Source organism: Idiotropiscis lumnitzeri, chromosome 8, assembly GCF_059441095.1.
Source record: "Idiotropiscis lumnitzeri isolate Australia: NSW breed Sydney's pygmy pipehorse chromosome 8, RoL_Ilum_1.0, whole genome shotgun sequence".
NCBI lineage: Eukaryota > Metazoa > Chordata > Actinopteri > Syngnathiformes > Syngnathidae > Idiotropiscis > Idiotropiscis lumnitzeri.
The window spans coordinates 6,985,382-7,013,339 of record NC_142398.1 but is presented as its reverse complement, the minus strand read 5'-3'; the positions used below and the strand labels follow the sequence as shown (position 1 = coordinate 7,013,339).

At 39.6% G+C, this 27,958-nt stretch overlaps 1 protein-coding gene and 2 non-coding genes across 7 annotated transcripts; all 3 read right to left on the bottom strand.

Moving 5' to 3' along the window:
- Positions 1 to 83: 83 nt before the first annotated feature.
- On the bottom strand, positions 84 to 27,958 carry prom1b (prominin 1 b). 5 transcript variants are annotated; one of them, XM_088303295.1, is made up of 27 exons: positions 27,395 to 27,958; positions 18,046 to 18,107; positions 17,914 to 17,940; positions 17,605 to 17,810; positions 16,654 to 16,774; positions 16,512 to 16,575; positions 16,353 to 16,442; positions 15,924 to 15,947; positions 15,516 to 15,733; positions 14,530 to 14,604; positions 14,193 to 14,256; positions 13,455 to 13,614; positions 13,213 to 13,365; positions 11,621 to 11,744; positions 11,218 to 11,321; positions 11,059 to 11,143; positions 10,831 to 10,977; positions 9,961 to 10,032; positions 9,632 to 9,724; positions 9,513 to 9,530; positions 9,316 to 9,369; positions 8,476 to 8,556; positions 7,618 to 7,686; positions 7,445 to 7,534; positions 5,240 to 5,355; positions 2,620 to 2,731; positions 84 to 1,746 (listed from the first exon to the last, which is right to left on the bottom strand). In XM_088303295.1, exons 1-26 carry the CDS (start codon positions 27,675 to 27,677, stop codon positions 2,659 to 2,661), a joined length of 2,673 nt encoding a protein of 890 aa, XP_088159421.1. In that variant the 5' UTR covers positions 27,678 to 27,958; the 3' UTR covers positions 84 to 1,746; positions 2,620 to 2,658. The 5 variants fall into 5 exon arrangements, with proteins under 5 accessions (XP_088159421.1, XP_088159425.1, XP_088159422.1 ...); XM_088303299.1 differs by lacking the exon at positions 2,620 to 2,731; XM_088303296.1 differs by lacking the exon at positions 9,513 to 9,530.
- Positions 7,311 to 7,381, bottom strand: trnag-gcc (transfer RNA glycine (anticodon GCC)). The gene has a single exon. It is a non-coding gene; the product is annotated as a tRNA-Gly (tRNA).
- On the bottom strand, positions 9,854 to 9,924 carry trnag-gcc (transfer RNA glycine (anticodon GCC)). Its single transcript has one exon. It is a non-coding gene; the product is annotated as a tRNA-Gly (tRNA).

Here is a 27,958-nt window from a genome sequence, read left to right as displayed (position 1 = left end):
GGGAAATGGACTCGCCTTTTCATACATGCGACCGACCGACTGACTGAGAGCTTCTGTTAGCCACCACGCAGACCAAGCCGACACTTGTTGGAATTTTTTTATTCATAGATTTGAGCTTCCCTCTACAAACACACTCAGACACACACACACACACACCCCTTGTGATTTGTGTTTGGACCCTCCTCACCACCAATTGGGAAAAAAACAAAAACAAAACAAAAAAAAGTGGAAGTAGGGTTGTTGAGTAGCCAACAAGTTCACTTTGTCCTTTTTCATATTCATTAGAAAAACTAAAATATTTCAACAGTGTGGGAAATACAGTACAATCTTTTCCACTTCTCATTATCATAGCATGATCGTGCTAAAAGCAGTTCACAAGCTCACTTTGCATTTTCTGTTAACTTAGCATGATATGCAAACCAATGGGAAAAGGCAGCTTACAAGCTGATGTAAAAAAAAAAAAAATGCCACTTGTTGTTAGCTTAGCAGGAGCTTGGAATCATTTGGATAAAGCAGCTCACAAGCTAATGTCATTTTTTCCATACGCTAGCATTTGGGTAAGCATTAGTATGAAAAAAATGGGCAAAAGCAGCGCAAGTTGATTGAATAATTTCTCTTACAATTCCCTCTTAGATTAGCATGAGGTTGGGACATGAGGTAATTCAGCTCACAAGCTAACTTGAAAAAAATCGTTATGATTTCCTGTTAGCTTAGCATTTATTTGGAAATCTCATGAAAAGGGACCTAAAAAGTTAATTACAGTGGCCCAAATTGAGAATAGAAAATGACACAGTGAAAAACAAAAAAATGATATCATTTTTAAGACGTGTGAAATTTTTTTGCCGCAAAATTGCACTTTCCCTTCTCATGATATTACAACTGCCTTCTTGTAACATTAAGCTTGTATTTCCTAAACCTTGTAGAAATCCCAACCTTGATAATATAACATTACAACTTGATCACATTTACATTATTATGCTTATGCCTAAATTTTCTTGCAACACCTAAATTCGTAGTGCTCTGATGCAGATTGAGATGATTTCCAAAGGTCAGGTATCTTGTTTTGAATTGTCATAAACCTGACTTTTTTTTTTTAAATAAATGTAATATTAGTGATTTTTTTTTAAGCATTTACGTAGCTATCATCACTCTCCATGGTTACGATGCATTAGGCTGAGCTATTTTAAGCAAAGATATAGCTGGTTGGATGGCGTCACATACCAACAATTAAATATTTCCCAAATTGTCAAACTATTTTTATTTATTTATTTATTTATTTACAAAACATGACATAACCTATCGAGCCCAAACCGTGCTAGCTAGCTACTCTCTCACACGAAAGACAAGGGTAATTCTAAAAAAATAAAAGCTAAACATATGTTAGAAAAAAAAACATTAACAGAAATATATAAAAGATGTACATAACGGTTGTTGTACGCGGGAAAGTTAGGTAAGTTGAAGCATGTTCGGCTAGCTTTGAATAAATACATGACAGTTGGCTGGCAAGTATAAAGGTCCTGCTTGATTGTTGACATTTTTTTTCCCCCCTTTTGGTTTTGGGAAGATATGGACGGGAAATCTGGAATGTCGGGTTTTCTTGGAAAATAAAGGGTGACATTGAAAATCAGCAACAGTTAATAAATGGACTTTCTTGTTTGCCTTTCTTTTTGTCAGTCTTGAATCAGGATGAGGAGATGAACTGAGCACTTACGATGACCATCACTTCAGTTCCAGTTTTCTTGTCCGCTGTGGAAAAATGTAAAGAAAATAAATCAACCTTGTCATTGTCATTTTTAGCAATACCTAAAAACATTTCAGAACGACAAATAGCATAATTGTCATTTTTAACTTGTTGTGACCAAATCAATAATAAATAAATTAGCTTAAAAAAAATCTTGTTTTCTAAAGAAATTCAAAGATAACTTTGGCAACTGTGCTATTAAGATAAGGAGAATAAAAATGTTTTACATGATTAGAGAAATTTCAATGGAACAACTAACTTACGTCAGTTGTACAATTGCAAATTCTACCAGACAATTTGGAAAAGAATGCGTCAATGTCATGCAAAAGTCAGGCACATTTGAGATATCCAACCAGAAAGCATGGTTGAGATGAACTCTGCCAGCTCTCTCTCTCTCTCTCTCTCTCTCTCTATATATGTATGTATATATATATATATATATATATATATATATATATATATATATATATAAAACTACTTATTTTCTGCACAAACTTAAACTATATTCTTATATTACAACTACTACTATTATTATTAATCAATTATTTTATTTTTGCAAAATGACAATCATTTTTTGTGGTGAAATATATTTTATAATTATATTAAAAAAAAAAATCCTCATAATATTAAAGACCTTATTCTTTCGAATTAAACATCTTGCTAAAAGATGGCTGGTCCAAGGATTGCGCACAAAAATGTGACATCGCGACTGAAGTGCTGTTGGCATTCCCACAAAAGTAAAATGTCTTCTTCTCATGTCTTCTTCTCACAAGAAATGAAAGTGATCAAGAGGATAAGATTGGCGTCCTGATGCTTGTCAGTTGGCGACCACTTCAAGCGAAGTCAAAGCCCCCAAAAGATACTGTAAGAAGATTTACCTTTTACCTCATCATGGAGGAGACAACCTCCATTTTGAATCAGGAGTCGGCGCAGATCGGGGGAGCTGAGGCTCGAGGGAATCGGAACAGAGCGTCACTATAGGGGGAGCTACTGCACAAGCAAACACATACGCACACATGCACACACACACACACAAGGGTACAACGAGAACTTGAGTGAGCTAACTCCGGTTTAGTCATTTTGAAATGAAGTCCACGTTTGCATTAGTGGGTCCACACTGTACGTATTAATGCATTATTGCAAGATTTTTTTATTTATTTGAATTGCCCTTTAATACATGCTTTCGTCTGGCGGGAAAAATGAGGCCTCGGTTTCAGGGTGACATTTATTTGTATTGTATCAAAAAAATCAGCGGCATGGCGCCTATCAAAGGGACTATTTCAGGAAAGACAGAATATAAAAAAAATGAACAAAATAAAAATCATTTAAAATAATAATATATAAAAATATACAATCACCACGTGCATATGGTCCATGACACAGCGCGGTTTCCAAAGGTAATGTTCACCATGTTTACCTTTATTACCCATAATGCAAAACGAGACTGGTGGCCAAATGTCCAGAGTCAAGAAGATCATCGGAAAGCATCAAAAGAAGGATTAATCCGAAAGAGGAGATGACTTGGATAATGATGATGGTTGAAGGAAAAGATAAAGTCAAAGTGAGGACGAAACGTGACAAGGAAAGAAGAGACAACTGTCAAAGTGCAACAAGCCACGGGTAAGTGCAGCTGGGGAAAATCATGTGAGTATGAAAAATGGTGTTTACACAAATTCATGGTGAATAAAAAAGGGAAAGAGAAGAGAAAACAAACCTTGATTAATAATGTATCAATCAGAGCTGATAAAGAAAGCAGGCCTTCCATCAATTTTCACCGCACAATTATTTCCACACGTATTGATTGACTGAAACCTTTCCAACTTGAACATACTCATGAAATTCACACAATTTAATTGTGTTATTTTTCCCATTCCAAGTATCCAGTTTTCCCACAATTTCACATTTTTCGGATGGGACACGGAACAAAAGAGTTCCTCATCCTTCCCATTTTAAATACACATTTCCAAAAGTCAAATAGTTCACCAAATTCCCAATTTTATGACTTTCCTCTCGCATTTCTTGACTGATGCATACCATCCTAAGACAAAATATTTGCCATACTAAAAAAAAAAATCACACTTCCTAAATGTCCATTTCAGCCTTTCCACATTTAATTTTTCACATTCGTAACCGATTCAAAACAATTGCGACTACAAAATAATTTATACTAAACAGTCTCACAACATCGCTCTCCTTTTTGCATCAAAAAATTCCTCATTCTTTCCCCATGAAAAATTCAGCAGAACCGATTCAGACTGTTCCCATTCAAAATAAAAAATGTTCAGTTCCCTTAATTCACCATCACTTAAAAGAAAATGCCCCAAATTCAACAGGAAGTGCCCCAAAATCAAAGTTCCATTCCAACTTTATACTGTTCCACAGTGATGGCTCTGGCTGGAGGAGGTGCTCTGTCGAAAGCGGTGGGGTTTTCTTTTTCTTCTTTTTTTAAACTTTTTCTCAGTGACGTAATAGGCAGAACTTTTACTACCACATCCTGAGAGAACGCTAAGTGGCGCTTTGTTATCTGCAAAAATTACCGTATTTAAACAGTTATTACTGCCATTATTTTTTAATTAAGCAATTTATAAAATGACTGCTTATGGTTGTAACTTTATTCATAATAATTTGGGTTACTGTTACCCGAGTAAATTTCATAGTAAGTGCTGTTAATGAGTGTTTTATAACTTGTTCCAATAAACAAACAATGATAAAGGGGAAAAAAATGTGCCGTTAGTAAACACCGTTTATGCGAATTTTACAATTTGGCCTGACAGTCATTATTTTACGATTTACTGTTTTATGGCATAAACTACCCGTGATGAGATTATGCTGCCTGGTCATCACAAAAAGGTAGGGAAAAAAAGTGCTATTAGTAAGCAAGGTTAATGCTCAGAAAATGTATTTGCTTTTATTTTCAAATCTAAGTGCACCATCTAGACCCCATTGCTGCCGCTCATTCTATATAAATCCGTATTATTCCAAATTATTCAACAATATTCCAGATTATGCGATATTATTCTATTTCATTTCAATCAATTCCATGCAATTCCATATCGTTCTACGTTATTTAAAAACTTTCCACCGCAATCTAGATCATTTAGATTCCTCCTTCTATATCAATCCAAAGTTCATATTCAGATGCTTCCACATGTTTTTTCTTCACCATTTCAACATTCACACGGTTTCTCCAAGAATTGCATTGTCTAATTTATTTTTACATTTGTATGACAGTAATGAACATAAGAATGGTACTAAAAACATTTTTCACAAAGATTTGATCTGAGTAATACAAAATATTCATGAGCAAGAGAATCTTAATGTCGGGGCTGTGGATTTCAGCCCCGTGTTGGCTGCTGATTTCATTTATTTATATATTTCTAACTTGTAGGATATGGCTAATTTCCTTGCAGCCAAAGTATTAAAAGTCAAGAAGTAAAATTGTATTGGACCTCATTACTGTGGGCAAGTAGAGTGAATGTAGGTGTTGTCTGGACTCACTCTTCAAAGACGTCCTCCGTGTCCATCCTTCGGTAGTATTTGGCCAGTTTGATGGAGATGATGATACTGGGGAGCAGGAGGATGCTGCACAGTCCCAGTCCAAACCAAAAGGTATTCTAGAAAAAAAAAAACACAAAAGGGGACTTCTCGATCGTGCAAACATTGCTTGCATTGGCAGGGAATGCGACTTGCTCCTCCAGCGGTAAATGACAGAGGGCGTTTCTTGACGTGTGGATGTAACCGGATGTTCCGCATGCAAAAGATATGCAGTGATCCCTCGTTTATTCCGGGAGTTACGTTCCAAAAATAACCCGCGATAATTGAAATCTATGAAGTAGTCTGCCTTTTTTATTTTTTTTTTTATTTTACAATGAATTTGATATGATACATTGTTGTGGTTTGTTTGTGCGTGTAGATGGGAAGTTGTGGTCCTGCAGTGCCACCTTGTGGCATTGCTGAGTTCGTTTTAAGCGTGTTATTTCTTCTTCTTTTTTTTTTGGTTATTCAACTTCCGGGTTGCTTCACTTTGAGACGTGTGCTCATATATTGACAGAGGAGCGGTAAAAAAGCCATCTATATTAACACACACATTCATTTGATTATTTGGGAAAAGAATTGACATTGTGATTTTTCGTTATTTTGCATTGTCCGTAGCTCAGAATCTCGATGTGTATTCTAAGCTAAGGCAAGATAGCTGACTGTTAACTGTTAACTAGCGCCCTTGGAGAGCGGAATGAGGTACGATAGTGTATAAAATGTTCAATATATTAAAAATGTCAATTTTTAGTTGGATGGCAAATTGAAATGGTGTCATTTGATTCATTTGTATTTCTTCATTCCTTTGTATTGAGTTGATAGGAGAGTTGTGTATACATGATTGATATGTGAATTATTTGTCAAACTACTATTACAATTTGTATTTTTCTGTTGTTCTGTAGTTTTCAAGGTGCAGAATGCTGAACATGCTTGTTCAGAGATGAAAGATTATCGAAACACGTTTGAAACACGAAAATCGAAATCCAAAGGGCACAATTCCACTGTAAAAAAAATGCGCGAAGCAGAGGAGCCGCGAAAGATGAAGCGCAGTGTTGACATCACAAAACTTAAATGCATAAAAATGAACGCTAAACAACTGTGGTTCAGGTTAACAGTTTTCACTTTGTTGAACTATGTTTTTCACATGTTCATTCTTGTTCAGTGTGACAGTGCCACACTTTTATAACAGTAATTTCTTGACAAGCTTTTTTTTTAACTTGGCACTTTTATCTCTCATTTATTTTTCATTTATCCCCTGATAGTGGATGTCGTGTGTGAATAAAAATATTTCTTTAAACTTGAATTGTAATCTGTTTTCCTTTTTCAGTGCCACCAGTTTACCGGTTAAAGCCCAATATAAGGGCTGTTCATTTAAATAAAGCCTCATTTTAAGGGTATTACAGTGAAGTTTAACATTTAGTCTATTACAATAAAAAGAATAAAAACTAATAGGTTACGCTCAAAAGAAAACATTAGAAAATGTAGTAGAAAAATCCTAACAATAGAATGATAAATGCGCAAAAAATGACTTTGGAAATGTGCTGAGTTTCACAGTAATTTGACAAGATGGTCACAAGATTATAAAACTTCAGTTATAAAAGAAAACCACTTCGGTCATCCGTCTTTGAGTTCTCATTAAACTGAATTATTAATGCTCAAAATTCAATTTATGAACAATTCAGTAACAAAAGTGACAATTAATTGCACGTGGGTCAGGATTTGAACTGATGTCGCTAAGCAACGATACTTTTCGCACAAGACACCCCGTTCATCATAATAGTTTATGTGTGTCCACTATCCATAGTGGGCTGCCCCTTGGCAATAATGGATTAACGTGGAGCATTTTTGTCATGTCTATGGTTACTTGATGTGTTGATTAAGGGCTGCAATTGCATACTACAGGGTTTGGTTAAGACGAGTTGACACCACGTTTCACACAAAATAAAACATTTTAAATGAATAAAGATCAAAACATCTGCGAGACAGAAAAGTTGCCATGTGTTTTTGGGCCGATACGAAAAAAAGAAAAGGAAGTTGCATTGGCCGGGAATCGAACCCGGGCCTCCCGCGTGGCAGGCGAGAATTCTACCACTGAACCACCAATGCACATTTGCAGTCCAGACCGTAATGGATTATATAGAAAAACGTATGTCAAGTTCTTCGCCTTACCACAGAGTCCGCAATGAAGCTGCATGCGACAATCTCCATGCTGTCCACAATGTTGCTGATAGGTTTACACTGAGCCACTTCTGCAGTCAGCTACAGCCACAAAACACAATGTAGTAATGAAGATCATGGCATTATTGTAAATATGACTAAAATTTGGTAGAAAGTATACTTACAGAGTTGTGAACCCAGTCAGTGTACTGCTTGAAGTATCCCACTAAGCTTTTCACATAGTTTTTGGTTTCCTGGACACATACAACAAAACCTAATCATATACATGTCATGATCCACAACGTACAGGGTGGCGGGGTGGTGCTGGAGCTTATCACAGCTGACAACAAGAAAAAGGCGCACCACACCCTGAACAGGTCACCAGCCAGTCACAGGACAGACATAGACACTGTCACTGAGTGGGAACCACTATATATATATATATATATATATATATATATATATAAGTGCTGTCAAGTGATTAATTTAATTTTTTTAAACTAATTAATCACAAAAAAATTCCATGATTAATTGCGATTAATCAAATTTTTCAACTACTATTTTTTGCGAAGCTTGTAAGATAAGATATTTACTTGAATAATATCTTGGAATTGATGCAAAATTACCTAATATGGAGTATATTTAATTCAAAGACTATTCGAATAGCTTTCTTTTATTCTTGAATATGGTCAGACATAAGACATCTTTACAGACATTTTTCTTTAAAACATTTCTCAAAACTGCCCACAAGCGTCACACTCGAGCAGTGTTGGTTTGCAAGGCCCAGTGGTAACTTGAACACGGTGTTTTGTTCTGAGACGTGCTAAAGATGCACAGTTAATATGGCCCAATCTTTGCAACGTATGCAAATTATTTTTGAAGTAAATCAAACTGAGTGAACTGAGTTAAAAATGTTTGGATTAATCACCTGAGTTAAAGCTTTAATTTTGACAGCCCTAAAATATGTAGATAATGGATGGATGGATATAAAAGGTTCACCCCCTCTCCTTCAAAAGTTATGTTTGTTGCATTTATGTGGGTACCTGCTTCACCACATGTGAGGCGTTGTTACTGATGAGGTACTCTGATGCATCGATGGCGCTCAAGATATTGGTCACCTTCACCTAAACAACATTTAAAAGTGCACAAAACTAAAATGAAAATAACATTTCAATAAATAAAATTAAACTAAAACAACGTAAAATAAACGTTAAAAAAAAGTATGAAAAAGTATAAGATGAATGATTAACATGCAAATACAAATGTGATGAAAATGTAAAATAAATGCCTGAATAAAAATAAATTGACCATAAAAACAGTAAGTTGTATGTAAAATGAGAATTTAAAGGGACAGTGTATAGAATCTAGTGCCATCTAGTGGTGAACTAATACAATGAAACGACCTACGTTCTAAAAGTGTGCATTTTGCCTCTGAGAGACCACACTTCGTAAGCCTACTATCGATTTCTTTAGCAGAAGTGGAGACAAAATGTCACCACTAAGTACTTCTAGTATTCCCTCAAATGATGAAGTGTGTGCGTTGCATTTGTTACAGGTGCTGCAGTCATTGAGCCAGCAAGTTTGTGTTCGTGTGATTGTCTTGCAGAAAGATTGCGCCGAGACATGTCAGCTGCCTGTATGGCGAGCCGCCACCAATGTAATATAATTAGCAATTATTAGACCTAAGATTATATTTAAAAAAAATGGATGTTGATGCGAGAGAATTTTTTTTGGGCAGATTATTTAAATTAATAGTGGCTTTTTCAAATGAATTAAGTTTGAAAAATCAAAACATTCTATACAGTAGCAATTTAAATAACCTGTAAAACTAAAATAAAATGGTAACCAAAATATAAGAGTAAAATAAACTAGTAGTGCCTCACCGGCAGATCACTGGAGGTTTTCTGCAGCTGCTTTATACTTTGACTCATGGTGCTCTGCACAATGACACAAAAAACACATGTTACACTCGCGTAAAGTGTAGTACCTGAATACTCATGAACAAGTCCACATGCCACAACGCCACATCACCACGGCACTGCTACAATAAAAAACAAACAACCACTGTCACCGTGCTTACCCTGGCACGGACATATTTCTGTCACAGCGAATGAGAGGAGAGAAAAAGTGAGGAAATGACGAGTCGCTTGTGTATATCATTAATGTTTGAGTTGCATAGGTATGTTTCATGGAATGTACCATGGCTTGCTCCATGGGGACCACTAGTTCTCTGTGAATCTGTCGGATGCTGCTGGCGTGACCTTTCAGCGCATTCTCCAGGGCGCCACGTGGCTGCAAATACACACACACACGCACACACCCACACACACAGAAATAAAAAAGGGAGAAAACAAAACATCTGGGATTCAAGATAATGCTTTCCACATTTTTGGAGGAGCTAAAAAAAGAGAAAATGGTTGTTGCATTGGCCGGGAATCGAACCCGGGCCTCCCGCGTGGCAGGCGAGAATTCTACCACTGAACCACCAATGCTTGAACAAAAGATGATTTTGATACTTTTTTACTCACAAGTTGGTCAGCTTGCCCCTCTAGGTCTGTTGCAAAGGTCAGAAGATCCACAAGTGTGATTCCCTTATTCACCTTCAAAATATAAACTACATGTCAAGTTTATAGCTTTATTGCCGCGTTCTTGAGTGTTTTATACCAAAAATACAACATAACCACTCAAATCAAGGTAGTACATGTATTTTATGACCTCATTAACTCATTCACGACCAGCCCAGTAAAAAAAAATGGATTTTGACGTATTTATCCGTCAATGGTATTGAATGAGTTAAATGACTCTCTGGCGGGGGGACTAAATAACTAATGAACTAACTAATCAATTGACAAATCAACTCACTAAGCAAGTGGCTAACTCCCTGACTGAGTGATTAGCTCACCATTTAACTGACCAACTGGTTGGCCACCTGGCTAATAAGGTAAAATAGTGCATCGCTGCCACCTTTTGGCGACAGTACTTCATTATGTGTTTTCACAAGCTTGAAATTCCCAGTTGCACTGCCATACCCTCCTAAATACACCCCTGATTAATTGATAGACCAGCAGCGCAACCGACTAACAATCTGAATAACTGACTGACCACAAGGGCTGAATAATTTTAGGACAAGATTGAACCGCAAATTTTCTGACAGATGGAGTTTGATTTCGATTCAATTCACGATTTTCTTCAAATCAAGCTTCAATCATTTTTCCGCATCTTTTAAAATGGTTTTATAAGCAAAACCTACAGCTTGCTGCTTAATCCTAAAACGATTATTTGCTCAGCCCTACTAACCACTGGGCTAAATTCCTGACTAACTTGACGAATCAAAATGTAACCTCCGATCCAGCAGTCAAGCAATGACATGACTGTCCACAGTATCAACATCATGCCACCTCAGCCAGGTATGCTTCGTAGTCGATGATTCCGATGCCCGCGTTGGCAAAGTTGATGAGGTTGTCTCTGCCCGCCTGCTCAAGCAACGTGATGTCCTGCAGGTCCACCTGCACACTCTCAAACACTTTGGCCAGGTCCTTGTTGTACTGATGGCACACATGTAGAACATCTCATTAATATTAAATAACACTTATCACGAGCGGGTCACATTTCGACTGGACACTTGCCACTGTCCTGTTGAGGAAGGAGTTGATGTTGAACATGGTCTCCAGCTGCAGAGCATGATACAGGCCGTTGTTATCGTAGCACTCCCTAAAAAGAAACATACATTAGTAGGCCCAGCAAAAATATCAACAACATACTATGAGAAATGATTGTTCCATTACCTGTACATGCTTCCCAAGGTTAAGTCAATGTTTGGGTTCTGAAACAGCATTCCAGGAAGGAAGTTCTTTTTGGCTGGATGGACCAGGAAAGGTGTGTCTATGATCTAAGCACACATACAGGTGTATTCACAGTAAAACCACTTATTTTGGTGGACACTGAACCCCTGCTATTCGCAGGGGAAAGAGGACCGGGCCAGGCTTTGTATAGCGAAAATCCGGATATACTGACTTCCTTTAAAAATGCATTATAAATCAATTTTTTTTTTGGTGATCTTTGGAGAGAGAGATGGCAGAATCTGAATTGGAATCGGTTTATTGTCATTGTACCAACTGGGCCCAACGAAATGGAACAGACCGATTGAGTCTGAGAAAAGTATGAGTAAACAGCGTTTATAGCCCGTACCTGGAACAGCTGCCGGCTGGCCAGCGGCTCACACAGCATCTTCTCCACATTGCCTCCAACGAGAAAGAGCGTGGTAACGATGGCCATCAGCATCCAGGCGAAGATGAAGGAGAAGCCCACACCGCTGTCATCGACCCAAAGATACAAGACATAATCGTTCATGCATAACCTCAGATTGCAGACGTGGCACAAAAACACATATGTGCAAGCCATAAGTCAGTCTCAGCAAAGCCTACAAGTATGCCCCAAATTACTGTGGCAAAAATAAAAATAAAAAAAAAGTAAGTCGAGTCCACTCTCAATGTTAAGGTAGTCGAGTCAAGTCACTCTTTGGTCTAAGCAAGCTATAGGTCAAGTCACAAAATACAGAATTTCAGCACATCAGAAATTTTGCACTTTCCTCGGTTTGCTGTACTAATCCATTTTCAAACACAGTTTTTATAATGGTCCCACAGCAGTCTTCGCATTAACTTTGACCTTATTTTAGTCAGAATTTAATGACCGTCATTACATTTGGTTAAGCGCATGGCAAGCACCTGGTGGCCCGGCCACAGCCCCAACAGGCAATCTGGTTCCCTCTTCCCATGGGCGACGCAGCTCTTGCAAGGGGGCAAGGTCGTGCAAGACGAGCTGGGTCGCGGACGTCGGCGGGGACCTTGGCGGTCCGATGCCGAGCTACAGAAGTTGGCTCTAGGAAGAAGCCCGAAATGGTGTGTGAGGTTGAGAAATTCTAAGAAGATATAGTCGGGCTTGCCTCCTCACATAGCTTGGGCTCTGGAACAAGTCCTCTTGAGAGGTGTTGCATTCTATTCCACTCTGGAGTTACCCACTGTAAGAGGTGCTGACTTGGTATCATGTGCTTTGTGGACTTGGAAAAGGCATTTGACTGTCCCACAAAGGGTCTTATGGAGGGCGATCCAGGAGAACGAGCTGTTCAGACCCTGTACAACCGGTGTCAAGGCTTAGTCCGAACTGCTGGCAAGAACTCCGATTTATTTTCTGTGAGGAATGCACTCCACCAAGACTGGCCTTTGTCATCGATTTTCTTCATAACCATGATAGACCAAATTTTTATGCACTGCCGAGGCTTTGTCGGGGTCCAGTATGGTGCACTCAGTAATGCATCTCTGCATTTTGCAGTTGATTGGTTCTGTTGGCAACTGTCACTGGAGTGGCTCACATCTGAGAGTGTGAAGCATCTGGGATGAGAATCAGTGACTCCAAATCTGCGACCATGATGCTCAAAAGTTTTATGAGGCGTCTTGTTGCAAAAATATTCAACATGAGAGCAATGTCGCTGTGACGTCAGATGCCGCAAATGATGGGGCGAGGGTTGTCAAAATATTTTTAGAGTAATAACAGCATCAACCATTGTGAAATGCATCCATGCAACACCATGAGAGGCCGCTGAGCAACCAAAATATGGGCAAACGTGCACCGGAGTGCAGCCAACTCTTCGCCCTGCCATGCGCTGAACACCAAGAAAACTAAGTGCAGTGTGAAAAAGCCATAAGTCTGACTCCAGTTAAGTCGTGTAGTTCGATTACCCCATCTCTGTCGGACTGTCACATCTATTTTTTTTTCGTACGTACGCCATCAGCAAGTTCCCGCCCGTGTTGGACAGACAGCCACGGGTGGTTGGTGTGGCCTGCTTGTCATAGCCGCATGTGCCGCACAGCAGACCCAGGATGTTGAAGGACAGGATGAGGACCACCATGCACAGGACAGCCACACAGCCAATCCACCTGCAGAAATGGTTTCACTTTGGTATGGACAGTCCTCTCAGAAATTAAATAGTCCCAATATTAAATTTTTTTTCATGTAAAAGGCAAACCTGTAGAAGTCGATCTGGTCAATCTGCGCATAGTAGGACTCAATGTTTTTCTGACCCTGGTTGAGGAAGATTGTGAAGTTGGCAAGTGAGGCCTCCACTGGAAACATTTTGGCAAAACCGTTGATTTCCGAGCCGATTTTATCGAGCATCCCTTTTACTCCTAAAGGCATACACAAACGTGCATAATTCATATGCAATTAATACACAAAAAACAACAAAGCTCATTTAATTTAATTTAGGAAGTTTGATGAGGAACACTCACGAGGTAACGCTGCGGTTTAATTGTCCAAAAGTAGGAAAATGAAGATAAGAGAAGACAAGAGGGTGTGAAATAATGTGACAATTATTAATAGTACAGTGACATCCCACAAAATTGCATGTTTTTATTTGACCAAATTTAGAGTTCCCCATTCTGCCACAACGTGCACACCAGCACTGAGCTGTATTGGCGGTCGATGCAGCACAATTAACAGCGAGAAGAAGAAGGAAAATTCCCAACTCAAACCCAGTAATATTTGTTGTTCTGCAAAGTCGAAAATATGTACATGCCCGTGAGTAATGCTGGATGCTATTTTTGTTTTGTTTTATGTGTTGATGCTGGTAGTCATGATTAACTGTGTTTAAAATGTGTCGGAGAGGTAAAACTATGTGCAATTTTCACCAATTGTCAGATTAGGAACGTATCCCCAGAAATAATCCCCGGTTCACTGTACACACAAACACAAGCAGTTTGTGTACCTCCAACAATGTTTTTGGTTTGATCTTTGACCAGCCTCGGCGTGTCATTGAAGGCCGAGTAGCCCTAAATATGGGGGGAAGGAAAGAAAACATGTTAGAAACTAAAAATGATTAATAAAACAATTCTTATAAGACTAAATTGTCTGAATCAAAAGTTCAAATTTTAAAATTGGTTCAAACATAATACAAAATTATCCCTGTCTATGTTAACAGCTGCAGCTGCTGTTTACGGGAAAAAAAATCATAGGTTCACTGAAAATTGTCGTTTATTTATACAAAACACTAAATTGTCCTTGATGTTTGTGAAAAAAGTAAGTAGGTTAAGTAGCGAGCAGACCTTCTGTATAATGTTGCTAAGGTCTGTCTTCAGGACCGTGTTGACATTCTCCAAGGCGTAGTCAACATCCGGGAGCTGCAAAAAGACAATCAGTGTTAATACGTTGACAATGTTGGGCAAGTTACTATCAAAATGGAATATATTACATATTACATATTACTTACATGTGAACGTAATAAACTCCTTTACAATATTACTGTTTTGGTAGATTAATGAGCTACTCAAGTTTATGTTACTTTTAAGTAACTTTTTTTTAATCGGGGATTAATTTATTTCGTAATGATTTTGACTTTGAAAGGAAAATGCAACATTTTTCCAACGTTCTGTATCTGGTAAAGTTTACTCAAAATGAAGATATTTAACTATCTAGTGTGCGCTATAATATTAAATGTTTCGACTCTATGGTGACCAATATTTGGATTAATAAAATTTATTCTATTTTGTCCATAAAATAAATAATCCCTGACTGTGAACCATAAATGAAATAATCAACATATTCAAATTAATTTACGCCAAAAAAATAGCTATGATGAAGGATAATTAATAATTCGAACAAAACAGTTGGATAAATAGATATATCAAACGAGCATGTATAATAAAAGGAAAAATACTGTATGTATTGAGAAAGTCAAAACTGGCCTCACTATTTTTTTTCGCTTTCATAAAAAATAAATAAATAAATAAATAATTATTTGCTGATTTTTACATAGATTCATTCCTGCTTGTATTTTGAGTATATGTCTCTGTATAAGTTTATGCTTCCTTACATAATACATGTATTTGATTGCATTTGTGTTAAGTTGACGGAATTTGTCACTCAATAACTGTAACGATATTACAACAAAATTGAAAGTAACTCGTTCTATTATTTGGTTACTGCCAAAATGTAATATATTCCTGTTCCACATTACTTTTGTAACGCGTCACCCCCAACATTGTCCATTGATTCCGCATTCATTTATTTTGAAACATCGCTCCAGGGCCACCTTTGAGAAGTCAGCGTTGACGCCCAGCTGGAAAAGCGTGGAGCGGATGGCGTTGCAGCTCGGCGACACAGCGCCGTTGGTGCAGGCCGGGTCCGACAAGGTGTTGGATAGTGACGCTCGCTCTGTCGACAGACTGTCCTTGAGCCTGTCTGTGCCTTCTTGGAGGACTTGCAGTGAGGAGCTGACATTCTCCAGGGCCTCCTTTGTCTCACGCATGGCTGCAAAACAACACATTTTCTTCAGAAATACAGCATTTTCACCACCAAAATTAATACTAAACAGATGGAAACAACCACGAGGAGCACAAATATGACATTAACACAACACAAAAAACACGCAATAACCAGTTCATAAGACTTCCACTGACATTTCTAGTCACAAACACAAATCCAGAACATTTCTCGTTACCTTTGATTGCATTCTCAACTTTAACTTTAGAGGAAAAAAGTGAGGTGAAAAAAAGAGGGAAATATTTTTTATAACTCTAAGAACAGGAATATAATGATTTATGCAACATACATCATATACAAATTTTACAGTTTAATGTATTATTATACATTTGAAGTAATTTATCAAACTGCATCGTGTAACTCAGCTCAGCTCGAGCTATCAAATCAAATGGCGCAGTAGTTTATCGCATTGCTCTGAATCCCATCGTATTTAATCATATTGATCCAAATTGTATCAAACCACATAAAATATCGCAATGCATTGTATTGAATCTGCACAAATTGGATGATATCAAATGTTTTGCTGTATTTTACTATATTGACAATCTGAGAGTAGTTTTAAAATGAGACCAAAATTTTAAAAGAAAGCTAAGAAGCGAGCATGTACCTCCTGCCATGCGCAAGGCAGTGTCCAAGGAGGGAACCACTTCCTTGTCCAGCTGACTGTGAATCCTCCCGCCCAGCAAAGGTCCAATATCTGTCATAGTAATACAATTATAACTGAGTTTTAGGGGGCATTCATCAAATGTACAGTAAAGCCACTTACTGTCAAGTTCGGACAGGACTTTATTTTTGGCTGTCGTGTACTGCGCTGTCATGTATTCAATTTGCTGCAAGAAAGTGACAAAAAGTGACATTTTTTTTTTACTCACCTTACTGAGTGAATAAGCGAGTGAAAAAGTGCTGACCGCGGGCGTGTTGTTGGCGAACGTCTTCAAGTCTCTGATGTTGGTGTTAATGAACCGCCGAGTGCTCTTGATGTGGGAGCTCATATTGTGGTTTGCTGCGTAGGCCACAAGTACCCCCAGACTGACACATACAGAACACATACCAACAGTTAATCCCAGAAAAAAAATGACAACAAACAAACAAGTGTTCTAGCAGTTGTGATTAAGCCATACGGACACTACCAAGCAACAAGTAGTGGGGCAGTCATAATTTAGCCCGATGTATTCTTTATAGCGACAAGTGGCTGGCCAATTATAATCAAGCACTATGATCTCTGCCTCACAACAGGTGACTAGGAAGTTCTAATCAAGCCTTAGGGAATTCTGTCGGGAATAAAGTAGAGTGGTAGTTCGTGAATTCTTGGTAGCGACAAGCGGCTGGGCAATTATAATTGAGCCTTACGAAATACTCATTCAGCAGGTAGTGGGCCAATTGTGATTGAGCACTTTTGGCTCTGCCTAGCAACAAGCAATAGGGCCGTTATAATTGAGCCCTTAGAATTCTGATAAGCAAGTAGTGTTTAAATACATTAAATATATTCTGCCAAGTTACACAAAGCAAGGCACTTGTACATGAGCTCTATGAATTCTTCCTAGCAAAAATAGGAAAAACATCTTTAAATCTTATGGATTATACCTAGGAACAAGTGAAGGGGTAGATATAATCAAGCCCAGTAAAACCTGCCTAGCAACAAGCATCGAGGCAGTTACATTACATCCTTATGAATTCTGCCTTGTCACATGTAGTGGGGCAGTTGGAATTGCGCCCAATGGCTTCTGCCTAGCAACAAACCGAGCCAAGCAATACCAAGGAAAAATATCCACCCCCACCCCAAAAAAAAAACAAAAACATTGTTTTAATCTATGGTTCGTGGCTGTGTTAGCAGGCACAAATTGTTTTGAGATCCTCACACGATGAAGATGGTGGTGGCAATGAGCGTGGCGGTGAAGAAGCCTCGCCGGCAGTCGGCGTTTTTCCTTTGTCTCTGGTGCATCTCTCCGCCGCAATTCTCGCAGCAACGACAAACACAGAAGCAAAGGCCCAACACGGGGACCAGGACCACAAATAAGACGCCGATGGTCGCGCACACCAGGAAACCTAACTCATAGTAGGCCCCCTGTTAAGTGGGAATAGACACAACACATGTAAGTCAACCTTGACGACCAATCAGGTTCGTTCTATTGAATTTCAATAATTAATAATAATTAAAAGGGGCATACCTCGAGCAGGAGGACGACGTTGTCTGGCTGCATCATGTGCATGATAAGGAGACGTAGAAGAAAATGGTAAGATGAACCTTGAAACTGTGACATGATATCACATAGCTGTACAAAATGAAAGACCGGACAAACCTTTCTCCATTCTTCAAGTTTGATTCCGCCCATATTCTGCTGGATGACTTTCACAATCAGATCTGAAAAGGAAAAAAATGACATGATTTGGGTAATTTCTGAATTGCGTTCACAATTGAATACTGCCCAGCAAAACTTGAAAGCATGTTGGATCCCATAGGACCATATGCACGGAGTGGTGCGACGTATTTACGGTAAAATCTCATAAGGCATTGCCCTTCCCGGTCATGGCGATATAAGTTGTGTTCAAGCCTTTTTACCTCAGAGAATTTCTATTAAAGCTTTGGGCTATTTGTCAGGATTGTTCTTATGTGTGGGGTTGCGCGTATTTGTGCAGGACAGTATGTCGAGCTATCATTGCTTTGTGCTTGCTCTGATGTACATGTTCTTCACTCCATTTTGATGAGTAGTGGGAGGCGTTGAGTTGTTAACATTCAAAGGGACAAAGTTGTAGTTCAGAGAGCACCACAGTCGGATTTTTCTTCCTGCTGATGTAATAATGCAGCCATCAACTCCCAAGGTCACAGTTCTTGACGCTAGAACTCTCACTGCAGTCATTTTAACAGTTCTCAAGCTTCACGTGTTGTGACTCTGTTTATCTCGATTAAATGTCTTCTTGGCCTTTTAAAGTTTCCTGTCCGTATGGTTATTATTCTCATGCTTTAAAAATATTTATGGGTCTTTTTGCCTGCGCTGGATTTCAATCGCAACCACTTTTCAGCACCGACAGTGATTTTCGAGAATAGTCATCATCGTCAGCGAATAATATTCATTTTAGGGGATGGCGTCGTTGCCAAAGCACAAGCTGTCGAAAATGTCCAAAATCTTAATGTAACTTAATGTCAGAAAACTGTGACCAATCGTTATCAAAATTCACATGCTAATCTCCACTACTGACCACTTCAACTTCTGAAAATATCAAAACAGAATAAAGGAGAATAAAAAGGACACTTTATTGAGTTTAACATTGACACTTATATAATAGGTTTGCATGTAAAAATGACATCAGTGCTGAAATTCACCGCCCCTGAAAGACTCTGCAGTTATTGAGGGCATTTTTGGGAGAAGATTTATGACGAATTGGCACGCCCTCTTTTGGAGCTCAGCTTATTATGTTTTAGATCCCAGCGGGGAGGCAAGCGAGGTAATATTGCTTGAATTGTCAGTTCTGTTGTCTAAAACGGCGACTGATCAACACCAAAATTCAAATGCACGTTACTAGTCATCTCCACTTCAACCAGTGAAAGTATCGTTGCATTCTGTGCATTGGTTTAGATTTATTGACATCAAACGGGAGCTCATGTGATCACCTCCGCAAAATGAAAAATACCATGCCGCTCTATTCTCCACTTACACTGGCTGAAGCGGACGACAACAAGAATGTGCACAAACACCCCAATTGGTCGCATTTCGGGGATTTAGCTCGCTAAAGTTGTAATATCATTTTCCTTAAAAAAGGAAACATAAATTGATCTAATTGAAAAATGGACCATCCTGACTGGATGATCCCTTTTGTCTGTCTGGACTTTTCCGTCAAAGAAAAATTAATACCGTAGGAGATCCCGGCTCCGGCCATCCTGTGTGGAGTTTGCATGTTCTCCCCGTGCCTGCGTGGGTTTCCTCGGGGTACTCCGGTTTCCTCCCACATTCCAAAAACATGCATGGCAGGTTGATTGAACACTCTAAATTGCCCCTAGGTGTGAGTGTGAGCACGGATGGTTGTTCATCTCTGTGCCCTGCAATTGGCTGGCAACCAGTCAGGGTGTCCCCCGCCTACTGCCCGAAGATACCTGGGATAGGCTCCAGCACCCCCCGCGACCCTAGTGAGGAGAAGCAGTATGGAAGGATGGATGGAGATCTGAGTAGTTTTAGAATTTGGGTATTCCTGGTGTTAAAGAAAGGAGGGGTGTCTTAGGGCTTGGGCTACATCACATCAACGGCGCGATCAGCTATAGCGTCTACCGTCCCAGAAGCTTCGGTGAAGACGTAGACGTAGAACGCAGAAGTGCTATGTGCATGCAGTCCATTGCCTAGAAACAAGCGTGAAATGTGATGGTCAAATCTGGAGACACGTGTCGGACAATTGAACCATGCCTTCAAATTCTGTTGAACAAATGTCATCCATGTGACACCGTTGAACAAGTGCCACAAATTCAAGCGGAAAACATGTTATCTTAGCAACAACTGGAGAACATGTTAGACGTGGTGGCAGACATGAATGTACCCCACGAAATTGGAAAACACGTATATCACAACTTAATTGAATGTACCCCGAAAATCTACCTAGCAACAAATGTGTCATCCCCAAGAGCACAATTTTGCCAAATGAAAACCATACAAATTTAATTGTATGCCAACTTTTTTTTTATTTTACGGCTTTCATTTCAATTGTGAAGTTTTACTTACTATTACTGAAATATACAGAAACTATTTGATGGCCAGTATGTTGGAACAGTGCTCATCACTTCTCTCACAGTCGCGGGTTTCTGGGTTTGAATCTCCATATTTTTCCTGTGCTTGAGTGAGTATTTCTCTGAGCATTCTAGCTTCCTGCCACATCCCAACAGCATGAAGTTCACCAAAGACTCTAAATTGTCAATTGCGCTTCAGTTGGCTGGCAAGCAGTCCAGGGTATATATAACCTGCTTTCCTGGGATAGTTCAACAGCTCACGTGCCACCCAAATAAAGACAACCACTGTAGAAAATGCACGGATGGATGATTGTTAGACTATCAGAGGAAAACATTTTCTTTTACAAAAGGGAGCAACACCACTGTTGTTTCAGTCCAGTTGTGAGTATGTCGATGTAGGTCAAAACTACGTTAAGCTTACCTGTGCCTTGACCCACCCCTCCCTTCCGCTGTTACTCAGGAGGTAAACACGCACAGGCACTGACGTACACTCACTGGTGATGCTTTGCACGTTTTCTTCAATTTGATATAAATTCTCAGCATTTTACATTTAACAGTCCACAGACTTACTTGCAATGCATGCAATGAATGATGCCACTGCTAAAGTTAGATGAATGCATGCACCCTAATTAAATAAAGCTCGGATGCCTTAATTGCAAAGTTGCCAAATTCTAAAGTGTACTCTTTTTTGGTATAATGTATGCAGTTTTTCATATATAAAACAAAAAAGGAAAGCACATTTTACCTAGTGTTGCATTTTGGGCTATCAGGTGAGCCATTCGAGCCAAAGCCATTCGCAGGCTCGTCTTCTAGGAGCAACATCATCTGCTGGCTCTTTTTTTATTGGTCGCCCCTTGATTATATCATTTTTGTGCCACATAAAAAACAGCCACAACTCCCAGACAACTGTTCGACCTTCTGTAATGTTTTTCTAAAGGCCATGCAGTAATATAGAATTAAATACATTTAAAATCAACCTCAAAAGCTTGTGTATGAAATGAATCGCCAAAGCTGAAAATGAAGGACATTTTCGCTGTAATTAGTTAGTTTTAGTTAGGTTTATGAACGTAAAATTAGTTTTCAGTTCGTTTTCGTTTTCTTAATAGCATTTTTGTTTTCATTTTATTTTGTGAACAAATTTTTTTGTTTTTTTTGTTTTAGTTATTTCATTAACTAAAATAACATTGGTCTGACCCAAGTTTTTGGCAAGAAAGTTGCAACTTTTCATTCTTTTAATGGAATTCACTCCGCCAAAATGTTTTTGTCCAACTTTCTCCTAAATTGTGGGCTTGGGTCCCTCAGACTTTCTTTTGCATCCTGTTTTGATAGCTATGGCCACTCCAATTGGTGCCAATAGGAGAAACCGTAACTTGGGCCAAGTAAGAAGATTTTGGTGAACCTGGTCAAACGCATTGTTCACAGGAATTCACTGGCATGCAATGGGTGGTAGGGGGATGGGTGGAGTCTCTACATACATTGCAAGTGAGTCGCATCGGCACCACCTGTTTTTGTTTTTTCTCACAGCTTCTTAGTTAGCATTAGACGTAGAGGGCAGCTAAGCTTAGACAGCTTAGTTCAGTGACCCAGTAGGAGGGGAAGATACAGCAAACGAAAGGAGCGAGAGGGACATGAGAAGGATAAACAAACATCACATTTACACTCGTGAACAGTTAAAACTTCAAACTTAAAATTAAATTTAATAACTCGGAAAAACTCATCCATTTGTTTGACATATAAAAATCCTTTCTTTCACAGGTCTGCTAGACTTCCTGCTCCTGCCAAAGCTCCTTGTCTTCCTTCCCACTGCTGTGTGAGGCAACCGGTCTCTAATGAGCAAAGCAAATAAACAGCCCCCAGCGTCTTCCAGTAAAGTTTAAATATAGTCGGGCACAATCCTTGGCGCTGACCCGCTCGAACAGATTAACCAAAGATGTTGAGCAGACATTGCGGAACCCGATGTGGCATCTCTGTGACCTCATAACCACCTCATCTAACCAACTCAAGAAGCACACTCATGATGTTAACGGGTATTCAGCTATTTAATTACGTAAAAGGAATATTTAGAGGAAATTGCCCCTTGATGATCAAGGAAACACAGTGGCGTATTCCCAATGAAAACCTTGCTAAATATATTACTGCGTGACACCAATTATTATTTTCATCAATGGGAGTAAGGTTATTATTTTTTTCCAATTAATTGAAGCTTATATGGACAAACCAATCTGCGCTGTGATGCACGTGTCTACAATGTAGTCAACAAAACAAGAATGACCCATTTTCTGTATGGCTCGTGCAAGTGCTTGTGTGTGTATGTTTGACAATGCCATCTGCGCTAGTCGTACTTTCAGCAGGTTAGCATTAGCTCTCTGAATGCTAATCCTCTAATCTATCTTGTGTGTGCATGTTGTGTGCATGTATCACACAAGTGAAAAGGGTTCAAAATGCATCTTTTCTGCAAATGAACACTTCTCACAGATTTGAGTAGAGGGTTGAAGGTCAATGTGTCTTTTACCAGAATCGAGAGAAACGAAATACAATGGCGGCTTGACTCAGGGGCCCCTATTTTCATGCCCAGTGCAAGTCTAGCGCAAGTTGCAGTCTAACTGTGCGCATGCGTGGAGTTTTCATTAATTTTGTATTTTCGTAGGGGCGCTGTTACATGTGCGCCGTTGTGGGAGTGAACAAAGTCGATTTGATTGCCAGCCAATCGCAGCGGCTCTCATCATTCCCTTTAAATTCAGCGCAGGTGAGGAGGTGAGGTGTGCAGTCTACATGGCGGAAGTATATAATAGACTCGCTGGAGTCGTAGATTGCCACACCTAAAGTATCTGTACATTTATTCTGAGCTGCAAGAAGTCCACTTAGCGATGTTGTAAAGTTCACAGCTGCGTAGTGGCCAATTGAACACCGCCTTTCACCCCAGACAGTGCCTTTCACTCCCAACACACAGAAAACACACACACTCACACACACACACTAGTTGTGCTGCGGTTACTTGGGGATTTATACAATAATTTAGAGGGTTTGATGCACACGGATGTCATATTTATGAGTGAAATACGATGACATCCACCACACACATCAGCAGAGTGTATATCTCTCTCCCTTTGTCTGGATCAAATCCACCAAAATCACGTTACACCACCTCTGCCACAACTTGGACCTTTATTTCAGTATTACTCTAAGGTCAAACAGTTTAGGAAGAAAACGTTATTTTATTACACAGTACATAGTAAACTTTGGTTTCGTCTTGCACTCTACAAATACTTCATATATTTAAAAATATATATAACTAAAGCCAATGATAAAACGAATAAAAACTAAACTAAAACTAAGAATTAAGTAAAAATTGAAACCTCCTAAAATGAATTAAAACTAACAATATTTTTTTTAAAAAATAGTCAAAAACAAATGAAAACAATAAACTATAAAATAAACTTTTACTATAAACTTCTACTAATAACTATAAAATTGTTAACTTTTATACCCCTGACCAACACTGACACTGATGTATTTGTATTAAAATACCCAACAATTCCACAGGTACATGTGGACCACCCGTGTTCTCCTCAGGGCGGAACATTCCCAGTTATGGCAGCATATGGTCCCGCTGGATTAAAGTTTTACGTAGTGATGCAGGTGATTTAGGAAAGCCTCCTCTAATCACTGATCTGTTAATTGATTAGCCAGCTCCGCTGGCCTAAAACCGCACACCAAAAATGGCAGTGACTTAAAGGCTTCCAATCCCGTTGCACTGCGACAACACACCAACGTGACCACTCACATACAGACAAACTGATAACAGGAGACAGCTTTTGAACGTGGCGTGACTAAAAATTTATCTCCAAGGATTCCACCTGGCAGCCTGTTGATGACTTCACGCTGGTCATGTGACAATACCAAGGATGCGATTGACGGCGATTGATCGGCTACTCACATTAATCTGATCATAACATTGGTTTATGGGATCAACATCAATCGAGCACACATTTGCACAGCAGCGTCCCATGACCAACGTAAAATTCGGTGGACAAGTCGAGATGAAAACCCACGGAAAATTAAACGGCAAGTCAGCCATTTGTGAGGCAGCTATTTTGGAGGCAAATTTCATGTATTACAGCCTGAAAGGTATGAAAGAAATTGTCCCCGGACGCATGAAAAAGTCACAATCCTTAATGTTGCATGGGTGAAATTGAAGAGGAAGTCAGACATTTTGGTGCAAAGCAGACATTTTGGGGAGATCGATGCATCCATCCATTTTCTGTCCCGCTTCTCCTCACTAGGGTTGCAGGGGGTGCTGGAGCCTATCTCAGCTATCTTCGGGCAGTAGGCGGGGGACACCCTGAACTGGTTGCCAGCCAATTGCAGGGCACACAGAGATGAACAACCATCCGCGCTCACACTCATACCTAGGGGCAATTTAGAGTGTTCAATCGACCTGCCATGCATCTTTTTGGAATGTCGGAGGAAACCGGAGTACCCGGAGAAAAGCCACGCAGGCACGGGGAGAACATGCAAACTCCACACAGGATTGTTGAACCCACGACCGATGCTGTCTCTCACTGTGAAGCCATCATGCTAACCAGTCGGGCCACCGTGCCGCCATTTTGGGGAGATTTCATGAAAAAAAAGAGCCTGGCACGCTAGAAAAAAAGTAACCCCAAGGAAAGTCTATCGTAAAAAATAAATAAATAATTAAATAAATAAATAAATGTCAAGAATTTGTTACCGAAAAACATGTAGTCGGCCATTTTATTCGGAGGGAGCTTTTGAAGGCCAATTTTTTCATTCATCGCAGATTACATGTTCATAGGTTCAAATATAATGTTTTACAAAAAAAATAAAAGATAGAAAAGCAGATTATTTTCTTAGTGATCAGAATGCCTAATTTCCGGCACGGTGGCCGACTGGTTACCACAATCTTCTCACAGTGCAGAGGTCGTGGGATGGATTTCGGCTCTGGCCTTCCTGTGTGGAGTTTGCGTGTTCTCCCCGTGCCTGTGTGGGTTTTCTCCGGATACTCTGGTTTCCTCCCATATTCCAAAAAACACATGCATGGTAGGTTGATTTAACAGTCTAAATTGTCCCTAGGTGTGAGTCTGAGAGCGGATGGTTGTTCTTCTTTGTGTGCCCCTGTGATTGGCTGGCAGCCAGTTCAGGGTGTACCCCTCCTATTACCCAAAGACATCTGGGATTGGCTCCAGCACCCAGCAACCCTTTTGAGGAAAAGCAGATCGATGGATGGATGGATGTCTGGATGGATGGATGTTTTTTGTTATTTAACTGAATTACTGAACATAAATTGAGTATTAGTGGCTGAATGCTGTGCTGCATTAATTTGGGGTGTGAAAGATGAATTCATTCCTGTTCAAAATGGTCAAACAACAAAAGCTTGATGGCCTGGGAATTGAAAGAGACTGCATTAAAGCACTCTAAGATGGTTTCTATATCAAGATCTAATGGATTTATGAAGCACCACATATGGACTGGCAATGGGTATATGAACAATAACATATATACTGCATATGGCAAATACTTTTAGTGTGCACTCATGAAGATATTTTAACCTAATGTACCAATAAAATGGAACTAATGACCAGGATGTCATGTGCGTTATCTAGGGTGTTTGAATAGCATCAGGGAGTAAATAGCGCAAGCTCTTTGATGGAGCACATTTGGACTTTGATGTTTAGCTAGCGGCACATGCCACCTGGACTGTGTATGAGGTCCTCCATCTTTACCAGCTACACTAGAGCATCAAATATTAGAAACAACTCCACTCCTTAAATGACAACGTTAAGCAAAAATAGGCACTGTTATCTCATGTTAAGGCAGAATTGATTTATTGTTTGGGGAAGGGTTGAAAAACGAATTATGGCAACAAAGCATTAGCTAATTTGGCAACAGTGTGTTTTTGTAAAATAGCTCTACTCTGTTCGTATTCATGTTGTTTGTATAAGCAGTGCACATCAGCAGGAACAAGTTTTTAACTACTGAAGCTGCAAAAAGCGACGACAAAAAATACATTTAAAAATTTGCTCTGAGGAATCAATTATAATTAATCGTCTAGTCATAGATGAAATGACCTGAGAAGGTATTAACAGTAATGGTAGACAATCTGGCCTCGGTTATGGTATGTAATGTCTTAACAACCACTTACCGTGTAAATTATGAAAATGGTGATTTAAAAAACATGATCTGAGATTTTTGTTGGTTAAAAAAAGACATGCGATTAAATGTATATTCACTTGAAAACTGTATCATCTTAGCTTTGTGGAACTAGTTGGACTTGATTAATAATCAATGAAATTGATTGACAGCCCAGTATTGACTTGGGAGTCACTTTGGACCCCCAATCCACAGTTTGGAAAATCCATGGCAAGCTTTGTTGAATGTCAAATTCACTTTTTTGGGGTTGAAATGTGGAATTCTGGGATTTTTTTTAAACTTGGTAAAACTGAATTTTGGGAGTCCAGGCCAATTTTGGGGAAACTGGAATTTTGTATCGTCTGAATTGGTCAAGAAATGTGGAAGGAGAAGGGCATAATGAAGAATGGATTGGATGAATTATTGGATTTTAATTGGGAAAAAGTTGGAGTTCAAGTGTGAACATGTGGAATTTGGGGAATGCGGAAATTCTTGGACAGTGGAAAATAGTTCTAAACGTGTTTTGACTGAGCTGAACATTTTGAATTTGGAATGGGAGTCATGGGGATTTTTGTTGAATGCCAAATTTTCTTTTTTTAGGTGGAACATGTGGAATTTGGGGGAAAATATACATTTTTGAAATTTGGAAAACCTGAATTTTGGGAGTGGAGATCAATTTGGGGGTATGGGAAATTTTGAATGATTTGAAGTGAAATGTGGAAGTATTTGAAAGCCAGAAAAATATAATAATGAAGGATTTCATTCCTTCGAATAATTTATATTAATCTGACCTTTGGGGAAAGAGTTAGGCTGGATCACGTAGAGAAAAGCGTGGACCATGTGGAAAAGTATCCCGATGGCCCCGGGTTCGTAGTACGCGTGGGTGTCGTATACCGCCGCCGGGACGAAGCCGAAATCCAGCGGCTCCACCGGTGGAGGCGAGCGCTGCCGATGGGGGTCCGCTCTCGAGTCACCCTGCTTCGGCTGCTGATACTGGCCGCTCGCGGCCATGGTCGTGGCGGAGGCGCCCCCCCACCAACAGAGCAGCAGGACGACCCACCGAGTCCACAACATGCCTCCGGGAGTGTTTGATGACAAAAATTAAATCCGGGGGATCTTGACGTGCTGTCCGAGGAAGATGAAAACACCTGCCCGCTCCAATACGAGCTGTTGATGACCTCCCTCACACCTGAGCGGCGTACAACCAAACACGCGAGCGGCAACTTTTCCCACACTCTCGTTAGTTCCAGTCGGCTTCGTCCGGACTCTCGACGCGCATCTTCGCCGGGGTACCGTCGCTCCTTCGACCGGGCGGAATGAATAGAAGGGGACGAGTGGCCGGCCACCTGTCACTC